Source organism: Eublepharis macularius, chromosome 14 (assembly GCF_028583425.1).
Source record: "Eublepharis macularius isolate TG4126 chromosome 14, MPM_Emac_v1.0, whole genome shotgun sequence".
Taxonomy (NCBI): domain Eukaryota; kingdom Metazoa; phylum Chordata; class Lepidosauria; order Squamata; family Eublepharidae; genus Eublepharis; species Eublepharis macularius.
In genome coordinates, this window is record NC_072803.1 from 69893672 (window position 1) to 69920006 (window position 26335).

General features: G+C 44.4%; 1 protein-coding gene across 1 annotated transcript in view; it reads left to right on the forward strand.

The window, feature by feature from the left end:
* The window catches only part of QSOX2 (quiescin sulfhydryl oxidase 2), a 129011-nt gene that overhangs the window by 39652 nt on the left and 63024 nt on the right, over window positions 1–26335 (forward strand). Inside the window, exons 7-8 of the mRNA XM_054997286.1 lie at window positions 8482–8625; window positions 21722–21851. Coding sequence (XP_054853261.1) covers window positions 8482–8625; window positions 21722–21851 — 274 coding nt within the window. The remainder of the gene's footprint in view (window positions 1–8481; window positions 8626–21721; window positions 21852–26335) is intronic.

Consider the following 26335-nt stretch of genomic DNA (forward strand, 5'->3'; position numbering starts at 1 on the left):
GGAGATCAGTTTGCTTCTGTTAAGGAAGTCAGTTACTTCTGATAATGAGATAACTTATCATTATCAATTGGAATTGTTTGTAGCAGGAACATAACTCTCGGCAGTACATTCATCTTTACTGCTGCAATTCTTCCCAACCACGACAAATTCAGCCTATTCCATTTGATCAAATCTTGCTCTATTTGAGTCCACAGTTTCTCATAGTTATTCTTGAATAGGTCTATATTCTTCGCGGTTAGTTCGACTCCCAAATATTTTACCTTATTCGTTACTTCACAATCTGTTATTTCCTCTAGTTCCTGCTGTTTCTGTTTAGTCATATTCTTACATAATATCTTTGACTTCTTTTTATTTACATAGAATCCAGCCAAATCTCCGAATTCCCTAATTTTCTCCATTACTTTTGGCATATTCTCAATAGGATCATCCACAATTAACATTATATCGTCCGCAAATGCTCTGATCTTGTAAGAAAACTCTCTTATTTTTATTCCTCGGATTGCATCATCCTCTCGAATTTGAATCATCAATATTTCCAAAACTAAAATAAACAACAATGGAGACAGCGGGCAACCCTGTCTAGTACCTTTACCTATTGTCAATTTCTTAGTCACATCTTCATTCACCACAATTGCTGCACTCTGGTCTCTATAGATTTCTTTCACTGCACGAATGAACTTTTCTCCCATTTGCAGCTTCTCCATTGTGGCAAACATAAAGTCCCAGTTCAAATTATCAAATGCTTTCTCAGTGTCCACGAAGAAGAAACCAACTTCTCTATCACAACGTTTGTCATAATATTCAATAGCATTTATAACTGTCCTTAAGTTGTCCTTAGTTTGTCTATTTGGCAGAAATCCAACTTGCTCCTCTGCAATAAATTCAGACATCCATCCCTTTATTCTCTCAGCCAAAATCTTCGCAAAGATTTTGTAGTCATTATTCAGCAACGAAATTGGTCTATAGTTTTTGACACTAGTCAAGTCTTGTCCCTCTTTAGGAATCAGTGATATATTAGCTTCGCTCCAAGTAGCTGGAGTCCTTTGATCTCGCATAACTCCATTGATCACCTCTTTCAGAAAGGGCGTCAGCTCATTTGCCAGTACTTTATAAAATTTAGCTGTAAGTCCATCCGGACCTGGCGCCTTTCCTAATTTTGTCGACCGTATTGCCTCTTTTATTTCTTCTTCCGTCACTTCTCTATTCAATTTATCTCTCCATCCTTCAGAAATTGCAGGGAGCTTCATTTTTCCCAAATAGCTCATTATTAAATCTTTATTAACTTCTTTTTTTTGGTACAACTTTGCGTAAAATTTAAAAAAGGCTCTACTAATGGCTGTCTGTTCCAAATGTGTTTTATTCTCCTCGCAAATTTTGTTTATGGTTCTTTTCTCCTTTCTTTTTTTTAATTGCCATGCCAGATATTTCCCAGGTTTATTTGCACCCTCAAACGACTTTTGGTTCATTCTCTTAAGATTCCATTCCATTTCTTTATTATTCATTGCTGTCAACTGTTCTTGAAGGATTTTAATCTCCTGGTATAACTTCTTTTTCCCTGGTCTCTTCTTTAATTGAGTCTCTTTGGCTTTTATTTTTTCCGTAATCTCCAATCTCTTCTCATCTCTTTTCTTCCTGGCTCTAGCATTTAAGTCCATTAGTATGCCTCTAGTCACTGCCTTATAAGTGTCCCATACCTTATTTGTTGGTACTTCGTTGTTCATGTTGTATTGTATAAAATACTTAGTCTCTCTTTGCAACAATTCAATATTTGCCTCTTCTTGCAATATATCTTCGTTTACTCTCCAACCTCTTCTTTTTATTCTTTTCCCAAACCTCCACATGATTGGATTATGATCTGAGCCTACCATAGGCATTATTTCCACGTCCTTAGTCCAAAGCACTAGGTCTTTGGAGGCCCAGATCATATCAATTCGTGACAAAGTGGAGTGTCTTGCAGAATAAAATGTAAATTGTCTACTTTTAGGATTCTGTCTCCTCCATACATCTTCCAAAGTTTCTTGTTCTTTTATTGCAAAAAAAGACTTTGGTAATAGTCCTCTTTTCTTTTGTGCAGTAGCAGATTTCTTGTCTTCATCCAAGTTAGTAACGCCATTGAAGTCTCCAGCTAAGATCATCTGGTCATAAGATAGTCCATCTAGTTGTTTACTCAAGTCATCAAAAAAACTTTCTTTTGCTCCATTAGGTGCATATATTCCAATCACCAACAGTTTCTTTAAATTCCATATAATTTCCACTGCTAGGTATCTAGCTTCGACATCACACATCACTAATTTTGGCTGCAATTCTTCTTTATATACAACACCACCCCTTTTTTCTTCTTTTTTGAAGCAGCCACGAATTCACTTCCCAATTTTGCAAATTTTAGATATTTTACGTCCTGCTTTTTAATATGAGTTTCTTGCAAACAAACAATGTCACATTTTTGTTTTAATAGCCAATGGAAAATATTTTTTCTCTTACTAGGCGAATTAAGTCCATTTACATTCCACGATAAAATTTTACACTCCATATTCATGATCTTGCTATCCTTTTCATTGTCCCTAATAAACTTTTCCATCTCCAGTTCAGATCTGATACGCTTTTTGATACCACCAAATTCAAAGGACACTCCCTCAGGCATTTCCCATCTGTATCTTATTTTCATATCCTTCAGAATCTGGACTAGATTTTTATATTTTTTCCGGTCTAGCAGCACCGATCTGGGCAATTCCTTCATAATGATAACAGTCTTGCCATCGACTTCTAATGGAGCTTGAAACTGTTTACTCACAATCAATTCTCTTGTGTTTCTGGTCGTAAACTGCACAATTACATCTCTTGGCAATTTCCTCTGGGTAGCAAATCTTGAGTTTATTCTGTAAACCACATCTAGGATAGCCGCAACTTCCCCCTCCTCTTTTCCCAGGTATTCAGCCAACACTTCTACAATCTGTTCTTGGGCAGTCTTTCCTTCAGTTTCCGGCAAGCCACGAAACCTTAACTGCTTCTCCATGTGTTTACTTTCCGCAACTGCCATTCTACCTCTCATCGCCCTCATCTCAGTTCGTTGCGTGTCTGCTAGAGTATCCACCGCGCTTTCTACTACATTAACTCTTTGCTGCGTGGCTTGCAGGTCGTTTTGTATCTTTTCCATACCTTTCGTCACTTCCGCCAATTCTTTTCTAAGTGTCTCTTTAAACTCTTTCGCCATCTCTGGTATCATGTCTTTAAGCTCCTTAATTCCTTCTGAAACTTTTTTATCTAAACTTTCAATTGCCGCCTGCCACTCCTTTTTCGACATTGTGGGGCTAGCTTTGCCTCGCTCCCACGTGTCCACCCTTTTCCTCAACTCCGTGGCGTTTTACTTTCTATACTTTTGCTTTTAAAAGTCCCAAAATCACTTTGTTTCTTGAAAAAGACCGATTACAGAGTCCAAAATGTCGGGCGTCTTTTCTCTATGGTTCCTCTATGATTATTCCTCCTTTATTTGTAATCCAAGATGGCCTACTTCCTGTTCCGCTGAAGCCGCGACCCTTCCCCTTTCCAAAATGGCGTTCTTCTACTTCCTATAACGTGGATACGGCCGCTTCTCTCCAGCTTCTCTATCGTTGTGACGTACTTCCTGTTCCTCAGCCACACACAGCAGTTCTCGCGATGTTAAAACTTTCTCACAGTCCACTATCTCTTTGTCACCGCAGGTATGTAAAACAATAATCAAATTTCTTTAATAACTTCATTATGCTTAGTCCTTCTTTAAAAATTTTTCTTGCCAGGATTTCTCCTCCTTATACTCAGTCTGTCGCAGTTTTAAAATTAACTTTAATACTTCGTTTGTTAAGTTAATCTGTCCCGTTTCAAGAGATAGTGATCTTTACCTTCTTAGTCGATTTCTCGGGTTGTAATCACTGTTCCAATCTTCCATTCACATCAGTTCCCTTTGCCCCTGTTTGAAGCTTGGGCATGTAGGTCTTATGCCAACCGAATTGGCTCCGGAGCTACTGCAGAGATCTTGGCAAAACCTGTCTTCGGGTGGGACCTCCAGGGACGGGAGAGAGTCCGTTGCGCAGGACCCCCCCCCTTGCCCGAGATCAACGTGCCCTAAGGTTGTTGAGCGTACTAAGCCTGCTCTCCGCCTGAGAGCAGTTGGCTGCGGGCGATTTCGGCCCCTCCAGCCCTCAAAACAGCAGTCCGGACAGCTCAGCTTTAAGAGCTGCGTTAGACCTCCATGAATCCCAAACCGGAAGTCCCCAAACAGGACAGAAGTTGTTGGAAACTCGGGCCTGGCTTCTAACAATCAAATTCTGGCTTCGCCTTCTATTTAATTCCGACTCACATTCCTTTACTTTTCTAATGCTCTCAGATTTCCACGAATTCAAGTGGTTGGAGCTAATCCACAAAAAAGTTAGGGGTATGGGTATATCTTTAGAATCACTTTACCTTGCATCTGCTCCAACAGCATTTCAGACAATTAAAAGGAGGCTCTTAGACATTCAGTTTCAGCGCCTTACCGAGGCAGCTAGGAAAACCTGTTCCCCAATTCACTTGGGACTGCCTCTGTCATCTGGTCAGTTAGCCGCCTATTTCTGCTCTCTAACTGATCCCCATCAAAGAAGGGCACTAATGCTGGCCAGATTCAACATACTGCCTTCGGCCATTTTCATTGGCAGATGCCAAGGGACCCCTTAGGAACTCAGAAAATGCCCTTGTGGCCTGGGTGTCATTGAATCTGTTTCCCATGTTCTATTATACTGTTTATTTTCTTCCAAGATCTGAGACAAACTTTTGAACTCCCTTCTTTATTCATGGTGCGGCCTTTCTGATAATGTCAGGGTCCAGCGATTACTCTCTGGTCACAACTTTTCTATAACCTCTAACGTGGCTAGTTTTCTTCAATCTGCAATCTGTATCAGGGAAGCTACCAACTAATTTTAATGTACCTTTTTTAGCTCTGACATGCCAATAAAGGTTGTGTGTGTGTGGCCATGCTTCACAGAAGGGGGGCACACATACCACCCCAGCCCCAGTAGCTATCTTGCCAACTGACCCCCTGGGAAATGCACACAGCTTGAGAGAGGGTTGTATAAACTCATAGATTCCCCCCCCCCTTACTTGGGATTGGTTGCTGTTTTCCCTTCAGAATAGCCTATCGCTGATCCTCAGTCCAGAACTTTGGAGCTGTAGGAAAGAAGAGGAGGGTTAGTCCATCCCCCTTAAAAGGAAAATTCTCCATTAAACAAACACAAAAAATCCCCATTAGAGCCTAGTAAGGCCACAGGAGCAGAAAACCTAAAAATGGGGAAATTACAATAAAGATTTGGCCTCTAGGCCCACAGTTCATTACCCAATCCAATCATAACACCAAAACTTCTCTTCCACGTAGTGGAGAATGCCTACTGCCGATATACTTTGGTCCATCCTCCTCCCTGAGCATGTCACCAAATGCATGCCAGTGCTTGCAGCACACCTTCAGCATTTTTCCTGACATAGATGATCGGCTTTCTTGGAGACGGATTTACTCTGTGACTTGGATCCTAAGCCTTTCTTACATTTGCACTACATTGTGGGAATGATCCACCACAGTAGAACATATTCCTTCTGCTCTTGGAGCTTCTGCTCATGAAAGACCAGCATCCTGAAGGAGCCAAAAAGCACCTAGTGGCAAAGGAAAGTGTGCGGCAGAGGACTGTCTCCGGGATAACCATCAACCAACCTTGGTCTGCACAAGAAAGAATGTTTCACCTTAGTTGCCTGGAGCTTTTCATCATCTGTGGGAAGGCGGGAAGGCGCTGACCTGCTGCAGTGAAGACCAGCCAATAAATGAGGCTGACACAAACCAAAGACCGAGAGGGACGCAGCACAGTCTCCGGAACTTCCTCCTGTTCCCCAGTTGCCTGGGGGGGGGGGTCAGCCTCCAGTTCCCTGGGCCTCAGATGGGGAGGGAAGGGGATTCTGTCTCACCCAAGTCCTTCTCCTGTTGAGTTGTTCTATATATGACCTTTTCAGATCCTCTCTGGGCATCGGGATGGGAGCAGCCTCAACCACCTCCTCCTTGGCCCGAGACAGTGAGGATTTAAACAGGCCCTTGCAGACCCTTCATGTTCCACCGCTTTCCCCAGACTCTCCAGGCTTCTCCACCTCTTCCTAAATAAGTCTTCCCTCCGCTACTTCTCCTGGGGAGCCCTCTGCGTGGCTAATGCTTTGCTGCTTGGCCTCCTTGGGATTACTGTCTTACCTTGACGGCCATGCAGGCCACAGAGAGGAAACTGGCCTTCCCTGTCCCAGTAGGTATTTCTCTGTCCATCCTCTAAGCCTTATTGAATGGGTCTGTGCCACTAAGTGTGTCCCTGCTGGTCAGCTGATCGGCGGGGAAGGATCTGGCCTCACCACGCCTGCCAAATGTGACCCTTCAAGCCAGCTGAACCACAGGGCCAGAGCTGCTGTTTCTGGGCAACTTGATCAATGCCTTGAGCCCCCCCCCCCCTGAAAGCTCCAAGCAGGAGTCTCCTTGCGGTGAGTGGGGGGCAGCACTAGGAATGGGATGGGGTGTCCCACTTGAACCCAGACACCTTCTCACTTCATGCCTTTCTTCCCAGGCTGCAGGGCAAAATAGTACAGGTGGCAGCTGTGGAGAACCCAAGCACCATATACTGCATCAACATACCGGGGGTGGGGGAGTGCATCAGTCACTTTGAACTGCCCAGACTACTGCCTGTGGAAAATATATATTATATATGACGTTACCCCAATTGCCGAACATGTGACAAGTGATGGCTACATTCTGGCAGATGGCCTTAGCACTGTGGCACTCCAATAGACTTTCAAAATCAAAAAGAGTCCAGTAGCACCTTTAAGACTAACCAATTTTATTGTAGCATAAGCTTTCGAGAATCAAGTTCTCTTTGTCAGATGCATGGTACAGAAACTGGTCAAATATAGAAGAGGAGGGGGGAGGAGGGGAGGAGAGAGAAGATGCAGTAAGTGGGGGAGAGGGAGGATGCAACCAAAACATTCCTTTGCTAGTAAATGTAAACACCTCCTCTTGGTATGGAGATTAATTGGCTTGTGTGAGGCTTCAAAGGAGTTTGCCGTGTTGGTTTGTAGCAGCAAAACAACCAGACCATCCAATCCCAATGTAGTATAAGCCTTCGATAACCACAGCTCTCCCCGTCAGATGCGTCTGACAAAGAGAACTGTGGTCCCCGGAAGCCCACGCCAGGTGCCACTGGGCTCCCCCAGACCCCGCCTCTTCCTTTGCAGTGCTCATTCTGCCAGAGCTGTTGCCCTCCTCTTTAGCTTTCACCAAAGCAACCCCCTCTTCCTGAGTGCTGTCGATGTGAGGGTGCCGGGCAACTCTCAAAAGACTTCACTTCAGGAATTAAAGTTCTTTATTGGTAAGATGCCAATTTCATGCTCTCACACCATCCTTGCTAAGACTGACAACTATAGACAAGCCTAAAGCAGATAAAGGTTCCGCGGGGCTAGTTCCCGCCCCCCCTCCTTCTACTAGTCTTCCTGCTCTACAAGCAGGGAAACAGGCTGGGTGATCCATAGACTTCTCAAGGCCAGGCAGGTTCCCAGGCTAGGGGGAGAGACTGCAGCAGGGATCAACCCCCCCCCCTGTTCTCGGTTTCCCAGCCCCCAACAGCGTCAGTTTTAGCTGCAGAAGTATGACAGGTGATCCTGAGCACCTTCAGTGGTCTCTTCTGGTTGCACCTATACTTGTACCCAGGTGGGTCACCTGGCTAGTCTACATCCATTAGTGTGATGTACAGAGATTACGAAGAAGTGAAAATAAGTTGTTTACCCTGGCTTGTCACCTGTGCATTCACACAACCTACCTACCTTCCCTGCAATGGGTGCTTTTACTTTGCTGCAGTGTTATGCTTACGTTTTGGAAGTAAATGGAACAGTGTGGCTGTTCACCCCCTTGGACGTGCACAGTCGTAGTTGCGTATCTGAGGAGAAAAATTCTTCACACCAAAAGGCTAGCTGTAGAAATTTCTGGATCACAGCAGTGTGCAGGTGCATACTCCATCTGTGTAAATGCACAGATGACCCCTTGAAGGACTGCAGTGTCAGGTGGACAGGTGATCCTGAGCACCTGACAGTGTCAGGTAAACCATGTGCTTTCTCAGAAGGGGAGCCGCTGTAGATTGCTCCTGTAACTCCTAGTAAATGCTCTTTACTTTCTCCTGTGACTGCCAAGAGGGAAATGAAATAGGGCACATTATCAAGAGGTGCAAAATTTATTGTGTCCAATAGGGTAGTTATTCAGAGCTTACGTCACTAGCTTCTTGTGTTTCTTTTACTGGACCATTTTCTAAGCCTGAAATGGAAAATTTACAGTTACTGTCAATAGAAAGTTAGCATAATCATGTGACTGGCAAACTGAAACTTCTGATTTGTCTAGATGCTGTTATTCCTCTCAGTATCTTTTATTGGGGGTTATTCTTAACGTGTATACTGTCCTTTTATACACAGTTTGAAGCCTCTCCGGTCTTTCTTTTCTTCCTATTTAAAGTCACTGCCTGGTATTAAAAGAAAACTTTCTTCTCAACTCCCAGTACCAATCAGGCATAACAAGGAAGGAAATACACACATCAAGGAGTGGAAAGATGATGACAGGTAAGCAAGCAGTGCTTGGGTTTTACTGATCAGGCTATTCATTTAGTGCTTATTAGTGATTGACAAGTCTCAGTTCATGTTTACTTCTTGTGTGCTTTCCTTGAGAGTTCTTGAAAAAGTTTGGTATACCAAAGAAAGGCAGCCTAGTCCCCAAGTCCAATGAAAGGACGTCTCTGTGGGTGGTTGATGCACTTACTCTGGCTGGCTGTTCCATAAACTGGGATCTGCAACAGAGAAAACGTCCTGGGGAAAATTGTAAGAATATGCTGAACGGATGACCTTTGGGCTCATGTGGAGGGAGACCGTCCTTCAGGTGTATGGTCTAAGGTTGTGAAGGGCTTTACAGGTAAGGACCGGAGCCCAGAAGCAAACTGGAAGCTAGTGAAGCTGTTTTAAGATAATTAAGATACTCATGTTGCCTCGCTTCCAATAGGCATCTACCACCAGTCATAGCGTACAGGTCGTTTCTGTTGTCATAAACTCACAGACTATGCAGTTAGGAACAGCGTACATGAAGCAGCCCTTCCTGGCGCATGCTGCTTGCCTGAAGTGGGTGATGCTTTGCCACATGACTGTAATAGCAAAGAGCAACTCTAGCCACCCATTAGAATGTTCCTTTAGCAAAGTCCTTGGGCTGTTCCAGGAGAGAAATGCTAACATTAACACCATCTCAGCAGCCATCCTTAGTCATTTGCAAAATGAGGAGTCAGAAGGTTTGCTTTTTTCCAAGCCAAAAATTAAGGGTGTGCACTTCAAAACTTTTCATATTAATTTTGTTTCAGAATTTCTGGAAGGATGTGCTTTTCATTAGCCTGAATTTTCAGGAGTGATGAGAGCCAGTTTGGTGTAGTGGTTAAGAGCAGTGGGACTCTAATCTGGAGAGCTGGGTTTGATTCCCCACTCCTCCACTTGAAGCCAGCTGGGTGACCTTGGGCTGGTCACAGCTCTCTGGAGCTCTCTCAGCCCCACCTACCTCACAGGGTGTTTTGTTGTGGGGATAATAATGACATACTTTGTAAACCGCTCTGAGTGGGCATTTAGTTGTCCTGAAGGGCGGGATATAAATAGAATATTTTTGTTGTTGTTGTTGTTGTTGTTGTTACTGATTTGGGATTCTCTTTTGGGTATATTTTTTGAATTCCAGGATTTCAGGAGTGTGATTTTTGCTACTACCACCCTCTCAAAGGCATCAGGAGTGGGGAGGGACTGAGGAAGACAGAGGAAGCATACCCAGTAGACAGCTTTTTGGCAGCACATGTATGTGTTATGAGCTGTCAAGTCATCTCTGACCTATGGCGACCCTATGAATGAAAGACCTCCGAAACATTCTATGTTTAACAGACTTGCTCAGATTCTGCAAACTGGAGGACGTGGCTTCTTTGATTGAGTCAAGCCACCTCGTTTATGTCTTCCTCTTTTCCTACTGCCTTCCACTTTTCCTAGCATTATTGACTTTTCCAGAGAATCTTGTCTTCTCATGATGTGACCAAAGTACGATAGCTTTAGTCTTGTCATGTTAGCTTCTAAGGAGAATTCCGGCTTGATTTGATCTAGCACCCACTTATTTGTCTTTTTGGCTGTCCATGGTATCTGCAAAACTCTCCTCCAGCACCACATTTCAAATGAATCAGTTTTCTTCCTGTCAGCTTTCTTTACCGTCCAACTTTCACATCCATACATAAAAATGGGGAATACCATAGTTTGGATTATCTTAATCTTGGTTCCCAGAGAGACATCTTTATCTTTAAGGATCTTCTCTAGCTCCCTCATAGCTGCTCTTCCAAGTCTCAATCTTCTTCTGATTTCTTCATTACAGTCCCCCTGTTGGTTGACGATTGAGCCAAGGAATAGAAAATCTTGGAACAACTTCAATTTCCTCATTGTCAACTTTAAAATTGTGTAGTTCCTTGGTAGTCGTTACTTTTGTCTTCTTGAGGTTCAGTGGTAATCCTGCTTTGGCGCTTTTTTCTTTAACCTTCATCAGTAGTCATTTCAAGTCTTCACTATTTTCTGCTAGTAATGTGTCATCCGCATATCTCAAATTGTTAATGTTCCTCCCACCAATTTTCACTCCACCTTCTTCTAGATCTAATCCAGATTTCCTTATGATATACTCTGCATAGAGGTTGAACAGGTAGGGAGATAATATGCATCCTTGTCTGACACCCTTGCCAATTGGAAACCATTGTTTCCCCATATTCTGTCCTGACAGTAGCCTCTTGTCCAGAGTACAGGTTGCGCATCAAAACTATCAGATGTTGTGGCATCCCCATTTCTTTTAAGACTCTCAGTCAGGTCTGTCATCAACAGTCCTTCCATCTTTCTTGTTTTGCTGTAATTATTCAGTGTATGTGTGTGTGTGTGTAGTTTTTCACACAGGCCAGTTCACTCCCGGGAAGACAGCGTGCTTATCTCGAATGGCTCACCACAGCAGCCTTGGGACGGTTTTCTCCTATTCTCCCACTGACTGACTATGCCCGGCTGGGTCCTGCGGGCAGGGGGCTCCCAGGGAAGGACTGGAACTTTGTAGCAAGCCTCCCCTACGTCATTCTCAGCAAGAGATCTATGTACAGCCAGTCGCTTATATTGCTTCTGTAGAATCTATGGACATATATACGCTTTAGTTTTGATTTTCCAATAAACAACCTTGACTCAAGAGAGCTTGGATTTCTTGCTGCAAGGGGGGAAGTCAGCTACTACGTATCCTGTTTTCCATAGCCTGACATATTGCTGAGAATCTTCAATTTTCCCTTCAACCTACACTCCAGAGAGATGGCTACCATATTTACTCCGACTGAGTCGTACCCCCTGGGAGAGGAGATGGAGGATCTTACAAATCTACCACCCGGGTCGGGTGGTGATCCAATGCAGTCAGAAGGAAGGTCTTGGGCTGACCTAGGTGCGATCCCCAGGACTGGGGTTTCCCATCTGACATGGACTACCCTGCCTACTCCGAGACAGTGGGCCCCTAGGCCCAGAGTGGAGGAGGAGCTGCGCAGAGGGACTCTGTTTACCCGCTACTCTACTGGGATGGGACTCAGCAGAAGTCTGGACCCCCAACTATTCGCTATCCCTGAGTCCGGGCTCGAGCGTGGAATGGGGGAAGATTTTGCTTGGGAGTCACTCCAAGCCTCTACAGTGGCACTTCACCCAGCAATGCTCAGCAATCTGCCCGATCTATGGTGGAATGAGACAGCCGGGTGCTATGTGGAAGTGCTGGAAACTGGAGCAGTCAATCTCCCTCCAGCGATGGGGGGGACCGTTTGGATGTCCTCATGGAACAGGTCCGGATAATGCATCACGACTTGTTGGCGGTTACCGGCCTTGCTCAGGGGTGGATGGACAGCGCACGCAACGTGCAACAGCCCTTGGGTCAGGGGCTGCACGACATTGCACCTTGCTGTCCCCATAATTCCCCTGAATACGGCGCAGTTGGCGCTGTGGGATTTACAAATACTGGAATTAGCCAGTGAAGAACCTCCTGTGGAAGGGAGTGTGTCGGGAGCGAGTGAGTACCAGGTTGCCTCCCAAGAAATCGTCGGAGGGGGCACTACTCAAGATTCGGGTGCCCCAACAGAGCCAGACTTCTCGGCCGAGGAGCGGGAGCGGGCGTGGAACTTGCAAAGGGCCTGGGAGGAGGAACTATTCCGAGCCGCGGGCCCTGGTCCAGGGGCTCCTGGGGACGAAGAAAGGCCGCAGGTACCAACTGAGGACGAACGCTGGAGGCCCAAGTATAAGCAATGAGAGGGGACCTGCTACATGTGGCCCAACTCATGGAGTGCCTGATTTCTCAGCCGGCACAACCACCCACCATGGCTGGTGACGAAGAGGCACCCCTGGATCTTCCGCTGCCGCCGCAGCCCGTGCCACCGGTTCAGCCCTCACAGCCTGCGCCCTGGTTCCTACCGCTGCCACAGCTGCCCACACCACAGGCTCTGCTGCCACCACAGCCAGCGCCGTGGACAGTTATCGGAACTGATCCCATTCCTCCCCCCAGGGTGCCAGCTATTGCCAGGCGAACTATAGGACCCCGACAAGGGCCACCTGTAATACTGGCCCCGGGACCGGGACTTAATCCGGCACTTCCAAGGGGGAGGGGGGCAGTTGTCCCAACACTGCCCAGGCCGCGCCTGATAGCACCGCCAAACGTCGTCCCAGACCGAGGAGCCCTGCGGGTGGGCCCTCTACCACAACAGAGGGCTGTGCCATATGCTGATACGCCGGTCCATGCCCCAGCACAACAGGTGGAAGTACCTATGGGCTGGATGAAACTTGAAGCCACTTTTGATGGACAGCTGCACAAATTGGGCTTTTTTATAGTACAAGCGCTGCAATTCTTTAATGAGTGGGGCCACCTATTTCCCTCTGATCAAAGTCAAGTCATCCACCTAGGATCCAGAGGGGTTGGCAGCAGAATGGTATGTGACTCTTCATGATACTGCCCCTGAAATGTATGATTTGCAAGCCTTTATTGCTGCACTACGAGCCCAGTACAAGGATCCCATGGAGGGAGAGAGAGTGCTCACACTGCTCCAGGCAATACAGCAGGGATCTCGCCCCATGAGAGACTATGCCGCGGAGTTCCACCAGCTTGCAGCCAAATGCCCAAGCTATCATGAAGAAGTAAAAATCAAACTTTTTCGAAATGGATTAAATCTCGAGCTTTTGGATAGAGCTCTGATGCAAGATGACCCAACCACTGTTTTAGGTTGGATTCAGCTTGCCTGCGAAGTCAAAAACTGCACCCAAGTAGTCCACCTGAAGAAACAACACCAACTTTCAGGGACAAGGAGGGGTCCCAGCTTCTCTACCCGTGGCCGGATCGCCCCAGGAGTAACGGGACCAGACAGAGAAATTAGAGACTCTCGTTGGAGACAGGGCTTGTGCCTCCAATGTGGAAACAGTGGACATTTTGCAGCTCAATGCCCCCCAAAAGCCTCCCAAGCAAGGGGGGGTGACACGCCCCGTGCCAGTGCTTAAAACTCAGAAACCGGAGCGCAAGGCACCTGTAAGATGTGGAAAACCAGATACAGGCTTGGAAGCTGAAGAACGGCCCGCTGAAGCTGTATACACCCTGCCTGAAGGAGAGCCCAATGAAACGTCGGGAAACGAGGAAGACCTGCTGTAAAAGGGCCCCCACGGCAGGTCACCGAGAAAACCACCCCTACTGAGGTCAGAGAAAAAGGGGCCATTTTATTCATGCCTGTAGTACTTGTAAATCCAAAGCGAGGGACTCATGTGCGAGTACAAGCCCTCATAGACTCTGGGTGTTCCCGGGATATTATCTCGCCAGCTTTAGTTAATGGGTTAGGCTTAAATACCCATGAACTGGAAGATCCCATAGTTTTCAAGCAAATGGACGGGTCAAGCATGAACCCTGCCCCCTTTGAAACCGAGCCTGTGCCTACGGGAATGGGGAAGCACTGGGAGGCCCGCCCCTACATAGTCAGCAATGCAGCCAAATATCCCCTAATATTAGGCAGCCGCTGGCTGCGAGACCACAATCCCTACATCAAATGGTCAGAGGGCATGGTCATATTCAAAGGAAGTCAGTGCAGTGCACATGAGTGGTCGACAGGATGGGGTGAGACACCTCCCTCTAATGTCAATGTCGCTCTACTAGCAGGGAAGGAGTTAACTATCCCCCGGGAGTACAGGGATCTACGCACTGCCTTTAGTGAAAAGGAGGCGGATGAGCTTCCCCCCCACTGCAATACTGACTATGCCATTGAACTAATTCCTGGGGAGAAGCTACCCAAAGGCAAACTATATTCCATGAGCCCGGTGGAGCGCCAGGAGCTACGGAAGTTTATTGATAAGAATTTGAAGAGAGGGTTCATCTGACCAGCCAGTTCCCTGCATGCCACGCCTGTCCTGTTCGTCAGAAAAAGGACGGGGGCTTGAGAGTGCGTGGATTTCAGGGACATTAATGCAGTATCCATGTCAAATGCCTGTCCCCTCCCATTAATTCAGGATTTGCTCAGCGTGGTAGCCCAAGGCAAAATATTCTCGAAGCTGGATTTAAAAGATGCTTACTTCTGCGTGAGGATACGGGAAGGGGATGAGTGGAAAACAGCATTTAACACGCCGTTGGGCCAGTATGAATACCTAGTTATGCCGTTCGGACTCAAAGGCGCCTCAGCTGTGTACATGACCCTCATTCATGAAGTACTGCATGAGTTCCTGTATAAAGTGGTGGTTGTTTACCTTGATGACGTGCTTATCTACACAGCAGATAAGGAATCACATGTGGAACTAGTCCGCAAAGTTTTGAAGGCCCTAATAAAGCATAAACTACCAGTAAAGTTAGCCAAATGTGAGTTCCACAAAGAGGAACTAGATTATCTGGGCTACCACATATCTAGTCAAGGATTAAAAATGGATCCAGCAAAAGTTCAAGCACTGGAGGGGTGGGAGGTGCCCCAGACGAGAAAGCAATTGCAGTCGTTCCTAGGATTTGCTAACTTCTATAGACCGTTCATAAAAAACTTTGCTCAAATAGTGCTTCCGCGAATGGACTTATTAAAAACTAAAGGCAAGGGGGCCTTAGAGAAAAAAACCCCAGCCCAAATATCCTGGACCTCAGAGTGTCAAAATGCGTTTGAACAGTTGAAGGAAAAGTTCATCTCTGAACCCATACTCCAGCATCCCGATGAGAATTGCAAGTTCATCGTGCAAGTCGATTCCAGCGACACAGCCACGGGGGGAGTGTTGCTACAACAGGATGCAGAAGGCAACCTCCATCCCTGTGCCTACCTGTCAAAAAAATTCATGGAGGCAGAACATAATTGGAGCGTCTGGGAAAAATAAGCTTTTGCTGTTAAACTTGCGCTTACCACTTGGAGGCAATGGCTAGATGGGGCTCGATGCCCTTTTAAAGTCTGGACAGATCATAAAAATTTGGAAGCCCTCCGCACACCCCGGAAGTTAAATGCTAAACAATTTCACTGGGCGTAATTTTTCCTGTAAGTTTAACTTCACACTCAAATACTTACCAGGAAAAACTAACTTCCTGGCGGATGCTCTTTCCCAGATGCCCCAACACAACAGCCAGAGGGAGGAAATCATTGACACAGTGTTCTCCCCAACTCAGCTGAGAGGAGCAGTAACAACCCGCAGTCAAACAATGAAGCAACACCTCAATAAGAAACTTGATCTCTCTGACTGGAAGAGATGAGTGAAAGAGGAAGTAGAAAAAGATGGGGAGGGGTCACCCCTCCAAGAACTCACACAAACAAAAGTGGGTGAATGGTATAAAGGCGACAAGCTATACATTCCACATAGCCTGCGCAAAGAAATCCTCCAACAATGCCATGATGCCAAGTTAGCTGGCCATTTCGGCTACCTCAAAACCCTCCATCTGGTCCAACGCCAATTCTGGTGGCCCAACATGAGATGGGACGTCTCGCAATATGTGTTCTCCTGTCCAGTTTGTATAATGGGGAAATCCAGGAGAGGAAATCCCCCAGGACTACTCCAACCACTAGAAGTCCCTTCTAGACTGTGGGCAGTGATCACCGACTTGCCTCCCACCAAGAGATGCACCTGCATCTTAGTAGTGGTGGACTTGTTCTCCAAGCAAGCACACTTCATTCCTTGCACAACCATACCAACGGCCAAGAAACTCGCTGAACTATTCATGAAGCACATAGTAAGGCTTCACTCGTTTCCCAATCAGGTGATATCGGATCGGGGCATACAGTTTGTAGCTATATTCTGGTGGGAGCTCCTTCAAGTTGCAGGCATTGAACAAGGATTAAGCTCCGTCCATCATCCTCAGTCCAACAGACAAACCAAACGTACTAATCAAGTGTTAGAACAGTTCCTGTGTTGCTGTGTCAATTATCAACAAGATAACTGGATACATTTTCTCCGTTTTGCCGAATACGCGTACGACAACGCAGTCCACACCTCCACAGGGGAATCCCCCTTTAAAACAGTGCAAGGGTACAAGGGACAAGCCCTACCCCTTGCCTCCCACCAAGAGACTCATAAAGCAGGAGACCTAGCGGAATGGTGGGCCTCTCTAACGGCTCAGTGGAATATTATCCAGGAAACCTTGGAGAAAGCCAAAGAGGATTACAAAAAATACGCGGATCGCTATCGCATAGAACAATGGAACCTACAACCAGGCGACAGAGTGTATGTTTCCACAAAAAACTTTAAAAGTGATCAACCCTGTAAAAAACTGGGACTTAAGTACATGGGCCCCTTTCCAGTAAAAAGAATAATCAATGAAGTGACAGTAGAACTTGAATTACCAAAGAACCTACGCCAGATACACCCAACGTTCCACTTCAGTCTGTTAAAGAAAGCTCCCCCTCCAGATGAATGGCATCCTGAGAGGGGTGTTCCACATCCTACCTTAATTGATGGCCAAGTCCATTTCGAAGTGGAAGAAATCCTAGACTCTAAATGGAGGCATAACAAACTCTGTTACTTAATCAGGTGGAAAGACTTTGATGAAAGCTTCAGGGAATGGGTCGAACATTCCCATGTTAATGCCCCACGACTCACCGCCAAATTCCACCAGAAATACCCAGACAAACCCGGACCAGGGGGGTAAGGGGGCCTTTGGGGAGGCAAAATGTCAGGTCTGTCATCGACAGTCCTTCCATCTTTCTTATTTTGCTGTAATTATTCAGTGTATGTGTGTGTGTAGTTTTTCACACAGGCCAGTTCGCTCCTGGGAAGACAGCATGCTTATCTCGAATGGCTCACCACAGCGGCCTTGGGACGGTTCTCTCCTATTCTTCCACTGACTGACTATGCCCGGCTGGGTCCTGCGGGCAGGGGGCTCCCAGGGAAGGACTGGAACTTTGTAGCAAGCCTCCCCTACGTCATTCTCAGCAAGAGATCTATGTACAGCCAGTCGCTTATTTTGCTTCTGTAGAATCTATGGACATATATATGCTTTAGTTTTGATTTTCCAATAAACAACCTTGACTCAAGAGAGCTTGGATTTCTTGCTGCAAGGGGGGAAGTCAGCTACTACGTATCCTGTTTTCCATTGCCTGACACTCTCCATTGCTTTTCATGATCAACACAATCAAAAGCTTTGCTGTAATCTATAAAACACAGGCTGATTTTCTTCTGAAATTCCCTGGTATGTTCCATTAGCCATTGTAAATTTGCAATGTGATCTCTGATGCCTCTTCCTTTTCTGAATCCAGCTTGAACATCTGGCATTTCTCATTCCATATATGGTAAAAGTCTTTGCTGTATAATTTTGAGCATCACTTTGCTTGCATGGGAAATTAACACAATTGTCCGATAGTTGCTGCACTTCTTGGCATCCCCTTTTTTGGAGATTGGAATGTAGTCCGAGTATTTCCAGTCTGTGGGCTATTGTTTTGTTTTCCATATTTGTTGACATATTCTTGTTAAGATTCTAATGGACTCCATTTCTGTGGCTTGAAATATCTCTGTTGGTATTCCATCTACTCCAGGTGCTTTGTTTCTCTCAATTGCTTTGAGTGCATCTTTTACTTCACTTTCTAGGATTTCTGGTTCTTCATCAAAAGATTCTTCGTCAAAAGTATCTGTCATCCTTCCATCTCTTTTGTATAGTTCTTCAGTGTATTGTTTCCTTCTTTCCTTTACTTTGTCAGATAAGATACTGTATTTCCATGTTGATCTTTCAGCATCCCAAGCCGTGGCTTGAATTTCCCTTTGATTTCTCGGATCTTTTGGAACAAGTCTCTTGTTCTTCCTTTTTTGTTGTTCTCTTCTATTTCTTTGCATTGGTTATTATAATAGATTTCTTTGTCTCTGTGTGCAAGCTGCTGAAGAGCTGCATTTAGAGTTTTGACCCTATTTCTGCTGCCTTTTGCTTTTGTTTCTCGTCTATTTTTAGCAATTTTAAGAGTTTCCTCAGACATCCATTTAGGCCTCTCCTTTCTTTTGGCTACAGGAATAGTCTTTGCACATTCTTCCTTGATAATATCTCTGGTTTCAGCCCATAGTTCTTCCATCTCACAATCAATTAAACTTAGTATTGCAAATCTGTTCCTTACCTGGTCTTTAAATTCTTCAGGAATATTATTTAGATTGTATTTTGGCACTTTGATTCTTTTAGTGTTTCTCTTCAGCTTTATTCTAATTTTTGATATTAGCAATTCATGATCTGTATCGCAATCAGCTCCTGGTCTTGTTTTAGTGGAGAGAATAGAGCTTCTCCATCTTCTGCTTCCAATTATGCAATCTATTTGGTTCCTGTATTGGTCACCCGGTGATTTCCACGAATACAATCGTCTTTTTGTTTGCCTGAAGCATGTATTAGCAATGAACAGGTTGTTGGCTTCACAAAATTCTATGAGCTGCTCTCCTGCTTTGTTTCATGATCCTAATCGAAATTTTCCAACTATGTTTGATTCTGCTTTATCACCTTCTTTTGCATTCCAGTCGCCTATGATTATCAGCATGTCTTGTTTAGATGTATGGTCAATTTCTTCTTCGACTCTTACATAAAAGCTTTCAATTTCTTCCTCCTCAGCAGCCGTAATTGGAGCATAAACTTGAATGATTGTTATGTTAACAGCGTTTCCCTAAAGTCTGATGGATATTTCTCAGTCAGACTTTGCATTGTAGCTCTTAACTGCTTATGCTATGTCTCGCCTCACTATTAGAGCAACACTGTTTCTTTTGAGTTCATTTCCACAGTAAAACACTGTGATTTTCTGACTGAAAATGTCCAGAGTCGGTCCACATTAGTTCACTCACACACAGGACTGCAATGTTTAAATGTTCCATTTCTTGTTTTATGATTTCTAGCTTACCTGTTTTCATACTTCTCACATTCCATGTTCCTATTATATGTGTCACACAGCTTTGGACGTTCCTTTTGCATCTATTCTCGTCCGCAACTGGACGTCCTTTCAACTTTAATCCAGTCCCATAATTAAGAATAGTGCCATTCGTACTTGTCCTCGGCTCTTCCGCAGTTGCCAACTGAATGCCATCCGACCTGGGGGGTCTTGTCTTCCAGCATTACATCTTTTTTCATTTTGGATTGTCTCATCATAGGGTTTTCAAGGGAAGAGATTAACAAAAGTGGTTTATCATTGCCTTCTTCTGCTTCACAGTACTTACCAGGGTTAGTTGAAGTGACACTGCTGTTGTCTGTGAAAGATCCTCCACCAGGGTCACCTTCCACAGTAGCTAACCTTCAAGAATTCTTCCACTCCCATCACCATTGGAACAAGGTCTATCCCGTGGAAAATAGCGCATGTGCCTTGCCAAACAGCCGGCATGGGGACTCCAGGGTGTAGAGACCAGGTCTACTACCATGCTTTAGCGAGCCTGTCCCCCAGATATGTGGTAGCTCACATACCCTTTAAATCGTAAAGGGCTATTATTTTCTGTGAGGATGAGGATAAACCTGGACTGGAATTTGGAGGCCAAGTCTTCCCATAGAAAAGGGCCATTTACAACTTAAATGGGACATGTGCCACCAATCGTCTTTTTGCCAGGGATGCTTCTTCCTCCCTGTTGCTGCTCCTTCTGAAACCTTCCAAAAATTCCAGGAGGTGGATTATTGTTACTTCCACAATTTTAGGAGTGTCTGAGGTTATTTTGGCATAGCTTGAACTGACACAAAACAGCCAGTTTTGGTTTTAATTTCAGGTCAGATTTAGCTGGTGTTTCATATTCCCAGATTTTAGTAGAGTAACTTAAAGGCTTATTTCTAAATACTTTGCTTGAAAAGGTATTTTTTTGGTCTCTGTGAGGTTAAGCAAAATGTCAAAAAATAGTTATTCTGTCTGTATTATTAAAGGGAGCATTTGTTTTTGGTGCGGTTTATATTGCTGTCTCAAGTATTTGGATGTTTAAGTAACCAACTGTTTAATATTGATGGTTATTTTAAGAAAAGTGTGAAGAAGTGCTTAACTCCAATAGTTCATTTCATTGAGTACATCATTGGAATAGGACCAAGTTTATAGGTCAAAAATCAGTTCAGAATTCAATTTTTAAATATTGATAAAGGATGGTGGATGATCACCAGATTTGTCCACTGAAAGAAACGCAGCAAAACGTTTACCCCCTTGCAGGAATTTTGTGTACACAGATTTCTCCCTTTGGTTCAGCATATGGATGAGAGAGAGAGCTCAGAACTGCCCTTCCGCCCAGTATAGATGAATAGGAAAACTTTTGTGGAAAATCGAACTCCCGTGTTCACAGCCTATTAGAGCAATAGCATGCCCTGCAAATTGGACCAGAGTCTAGCTACGCAACTATGAATTGTGTGACTTTTGAAAAGCATTTTGTGCTATGTCATAGTCAATGGGAAAAGGGCAAAAACTGCACAGGGTTAAGCCAAGTACAAGCCCCGTGTACTTGAGAAAAAGTAGAGCTCATCCTTAGACTAGGCAAAGTCTTGATTTCAGAGAATGTGGACGAGCCGCTTACTGTGCAATTGAAGGTTTAGAGTGGCAACAGACCTGTGAGAGAAGCAGCTTGTTCTCTGCAGAATGCATTGCTGAGGTGTGATGCAGAGTGCATTGGGCACAGTATGGAAGGGACAGAGGCCTTGCAATAGAAGGTATTATGGACATATACTAGGGTGGATTCAGTGGCTGTGTTGCCACTCTGCTGAGCAAAGCTTATTTATTATTAAGAGATTTATACCCCATATTTCCTTTTGGCTAAAGTTTGACATCTTTCTCTAACTTAATAATAATAACAACATTCAATTTATATACTGTCCGTCAGGACAACTCAATGCCCAATCAGAGCGGTTTACAAAGAGTGTTATTATTATCCCCATAACAACAATCACCCTGTGAGGTGGGTGGTACTGAGAGAGCTCTGAGAGAGCTGTGACTGACCCAAGGTCACCCAGCTGGCTTCAAGTGGAGGAGTGGGGAATCAAACCCGGCTCTCCAGATTAGAGTCTCGTGCTCTTAACCACTACACCGAACTGGCTTAAGTGGCTCTTCTGCTAGATAAAAAGCCACTTACATTGGAGGAAGGCTCGTTGGTGAACAGTTGGATCTACTCCGCTGTTTACAATGGTTTTGGCTCTAACTGTTTAAAAATGTTATTTTACTAACCTATGCCAACAACTTTAAAAGATATGTGTACTTCTGTTTTTCAGATCTAAGTTGTATATGGCTGACCTTGAGTCAGGGTTGCATTATCTATTCAGGGTAGAACTTGCCACTCACAAAACTCTTGAGGGAGCTGAGCTAAAGATCTTCAAAGATTTTGTTACAATCCTTACCAAGGTAAAAAAAAATCATCTTTTGATTGCATTTAAGAGGGCCATAAATAGTCTTTCTAAGCTTCAGGAAAGGTCTGATAAAGCAAACTTTGATACATTGTATGTGGAGGGAAAGAAATTTAATAATTGCTAAACTAGCAATCTGTTGCAAAAGTCAGATAAAACCATGACTAAAAGTTGCTGCCATATTTGAAAAAGTTGCTGCTGTCCCTTGACAACTGATGTCCTACACATAACTTTGTGTCTATCTTCTCTCTCTCTCTCCCCCCCCCCCCCCATCCCAGTAATTGCACCTGATTCTGGTCCTGTGGATTTCCCCCCACTTGTGCCTCGTAACGTCTGTCTTCCTGATTCTTTTTATTTTATCCTTCTTTGGCTTTATCCTTGGATTTTATTTGATGTTCCCTTTGGCGACAAACCAGGGTGTTGTGGTGGATGTTGCTTCAGAAGAAGAGCCCTGCCTTTCACTTAAAGCTGCTCATTTCTCTGTAGAGAACCGCCCCCCCCCCCACACACACACACTGTAGCTTTGCATGAAATAGACAGAGAAGAACGAGGGAAGGCATGTTTCCAGCTTATTCATATGGACAAACTTGCAGGGCCAGGAGAGAGGCTGGTGGAGGCTGCTCTAATTTGCAGAATTGGGTTTGGGAGATGGGGCTTTGGCTTCAGTTTCCTCCTGTATAAAGACGTGACGTGACACATAGTGCATTATTTAAACCAGTAAGAGACAACTGAAAATGTGTGGCTCAGATTTAATCCCCAAAACAATCATTTCAAGACAGTGATGGACCTGCTAAATCAGAATCGGAGTGCAGCAAACACGCTTAACTTTTTTTTGCTAGTCACGGAAATAAATATTGTCAAGTTCTCCACACACTAATGTTTCATCTCTCCTTTGATTTTGTATGTACAGATGCCCAGACCGTGACATTGTTGCAGTTATATGGTGCCAACTTGATGAGCCCTTTCAATGAATATCTCTCTGCCAGGATGTATGAGAAAGTTTGTGTGACAAAAGAAGGGGCTTGCCCAGGAAACAGTGCCTGAGTTAGCTTGCCACATTGCAGTGCACTAGATAAACCATGTCCACGCAAGAAGATAAACGGAAGCAGACTTGCATGAGATGATATAGTCTGCTGGCATTTGACCAAAATATTTAAAGAAATATATTTTAAAATTGTTTTTATTTGTTCAAAAATGCACTGTCAGCCCTTATGGGTTTATGAGATGGCACACATTCATATTACAGCCTCTTCTCTTACAGTAATGCCTCTTTCCGCCAGTGCTCCCCCTGCCTCCCAGCTGTTTTAGAGAAGATGTAGCGGCTTAGAGACACAGTTCAATGCCCTGTAGCCGGGACCAATCAGAGCATGGATCACTGTTGCCAGATCACATTTTTCCAAAGAATGATCACAGTTCTCGTAGTAGCTGAAATTGATATAAGGCGGCATGTAAACACAGAAAAAGGGGAGAAATCAAAATTCAACCTGAAATATACTGAAGATGTTGCAAGGACCAAGCTACAACAGATAAAATATAATCAAAACAAATATTTATTATATGATGTACACAATAGTAAAATTAAAAACATAGAGCCTAATGTCAGGCTATATTCTAAGTCCAAGCAAGTTTTATATAAGCTGTAATGTTTTCCAAACATATTTGATGAACATGTCAAATGACCAGCGCAAAACCATACACGTTTTGGCCCAGGGGCCTACCTCAGTGGTCAACAATACACACTTTTACAAAAAAACAAACCCACACATCCAGAAACTCTTATGTATCAATTCTGACCAGATAGAGTTTTCTAGAGATACAAATAGAAAAAAGAGATTTTAAAAAACTGTTATAATAAAAGTTATCATTATTATACAGTATTAAAAATTTTTGCATCTTATATGAAACTTGCTTGGACTTAGAATATAGCTTGACATTAGACCCTATGTTTTTAATTTTGTGAACACCGTATAATATTTATTTTGATCATGTTTTGTAAGGTGCTATGGGCCACAGAGAAGACTTGAGCCTTTAACCATAGGCCAGGATCCAGCAGCACCCTGAAGCGACAAGTCTTTCCTTTCAGGGGAGGTGCATCCCTTCCGGAACAGGATGACTCTGCAGTCTTTGAGCAACTTCTCCACTGATCAGCATCACCTCAGTCTTGTCAGGATTGAGCATTAGTTTATTGGCTCTCATCCATCCTCTTACCTTCTTCAAGGATCTGTGCAAGACTTCTACAGACTCACCTGACTCAACAGTTAAGGAGAAATAGAGCTGGGGGGGGGGGGAAGGGTCACCTGCACGTTAGCGTTACCCTCTCTCCGAATCTCTGGATGATTCCTCCTGGTGGTTGTTTGTTTATAGTCTGATTTTGTTACGAAACTCAAGGCAGTGTAAGTCAATACAATCAACAGATGAGACATTCAATGAACTATACAATAGGGTGTTGATTGCAGAAATTGGAAAACAAGCAGAAATCTGATACAGAGCTAAAACAATGTGCTTTGTGAAGAAGCAACAATGGCAAAGAAGTATTCTGACTTTATCACCATCACAAGCAGAGAACAGGCATGAAGATGTGTTTTACACTATCATATTCACAGAGAGTCTTCCCCTGTTTGCAGTCTAGATGTCAGTATGTTTTATCACCCAAATTCCTCAATAAACCAAGTAACGACATTGGCTCAATAAGACTGCAGAGATGACAGAGGATATCTTGGTGTTATAATGTCACTTACTTGGATCATCTCCATTTTCTATAGATTGACAAGGTCTTTGACAGGAATGCCAGATGTATTGGGTGGAATCTCCCAGAGGGCTATGTTTGGATGTGAAAATTGGACAATGAAGAAAGCTCACAGGAAGAAAATTTATTCACTTGAAATGGTATTGGAGGAAAGTTTTATGAATAACATGGACTGTCAAAAAGACAAATAAATGGATTTTAGATGAAATCAAGCATAAATCCTCCCTAGAAGCTAAAATAACCAAACTGAGGTTATTGTACTTTGGTCACAATAGTAATAGGAAAACTTGAAGGCAGTAGGACAAGAGGAAAACCCAACATGAGATGGATTGACTCAGTAAAGGAAGCCACTTTGTCCAGTTTGCAAGACCTGAGCAAGGCTATCAATAATAGGACATTTTGGAGATCATTAATTCATAGGGTTAGAAATAAGTTAGAAGCAGCATAGTGGCACATAACACACACCTTATCAAAGACTCCTGAGCAAGCTTAGCAGCCATGAAATAAGAGGATGGATTCTCTTATGGATTAAAAATTGGTTAATCAGCAAGAAGCTTTGTGGAGGAATAGATTAACAGTTCATCATTGTGTCTTCTGTGCAGTCTCATATGAGAACTGCACATGCACAGGCCAGCCGTGGACGTATCAAAGCTCCAAAAGGTGCAAGACACTTGCCTGGCATTTTTGTGCACTTTTTGAGTGGGTGTGGCTATAAAAGACCAGGTGAGGGGATCCCTCCCTCAATTCTTCTTTAGCCGCTGCTGAAGAAGGACATGCTTTAAGCTCCTCCTTGAATCCAAACAAGAAGAAAGAAAGCAAGAAGAAAATGGCTTTGAAGGCGCTCTTCAAGAAGTGACTCAAGTGTGGCTCCAAGATAGCCCAATCCAATGGGCACGAGAAATGCCTCATGTGCTAGGAGAGGCACCGTGTGCTGTGGCGTGTGCAAACAATTCATGCTGAAGGTCCGATATGAACAGGCATCGCGCCTAAAAGCAGCACTATGGGAGTCAACCCTCCAAGGTGTATCCGACTCCGAGGTTTTGAAGGCCACTAATAAAGGACCACTGTGCCCAGAACAGGCCTCCTTGGTACCTCCAATTTCAGCTCCAAGCACCGATAATACAAACCATTAGGTTCCTAAAGATTCTGACCCATCTCAGTCTTCATCCGAGCCGCCATTGAAGAAAGCCAAGTTGAAGTCGAGGCATAGTGAAAAACACCCAACTCCAAAACTACAAAAGAATAAGTGGTCCTCAGCTTCAGCTCCATCTGCTTCCGCGTTGTCCAGTCCACTTGCAGTTCTGAGAACTCCCTCACCGACTCCTAGATGCGAGTCAGCTTTGGTTCCTGCTGTTTTGGAGGGTGAGATTCCAGATCTCATGGATCTAGGAATAGCTTTATCCCCACTACCACCTTCTCCAGTGCGACCTGCACAGAAGGAGGTGGCTTCTTCGGCTCCAACTGACACCGAGAGTTGTCTAGAGGTCATTAGAAGTCACAGATACCCATGGGTTCCATACCCTTATTAATCTCCTTACCATTACTATACCTATGGCATGGAAGGTTCTCTGGGTGTCTATCCTCCACCTCATTACTACCTGCACGATGACTACTACCCTCTGAAGCCTTGCCCTTCAGTCATGAAGATGAAGCCACTCCAATGGTTCCTGAAGTCTGCGGAGCCAACACTTGATCCACCAACTCATCTCGACAATGGTTCCGAGTTGACATCTGAG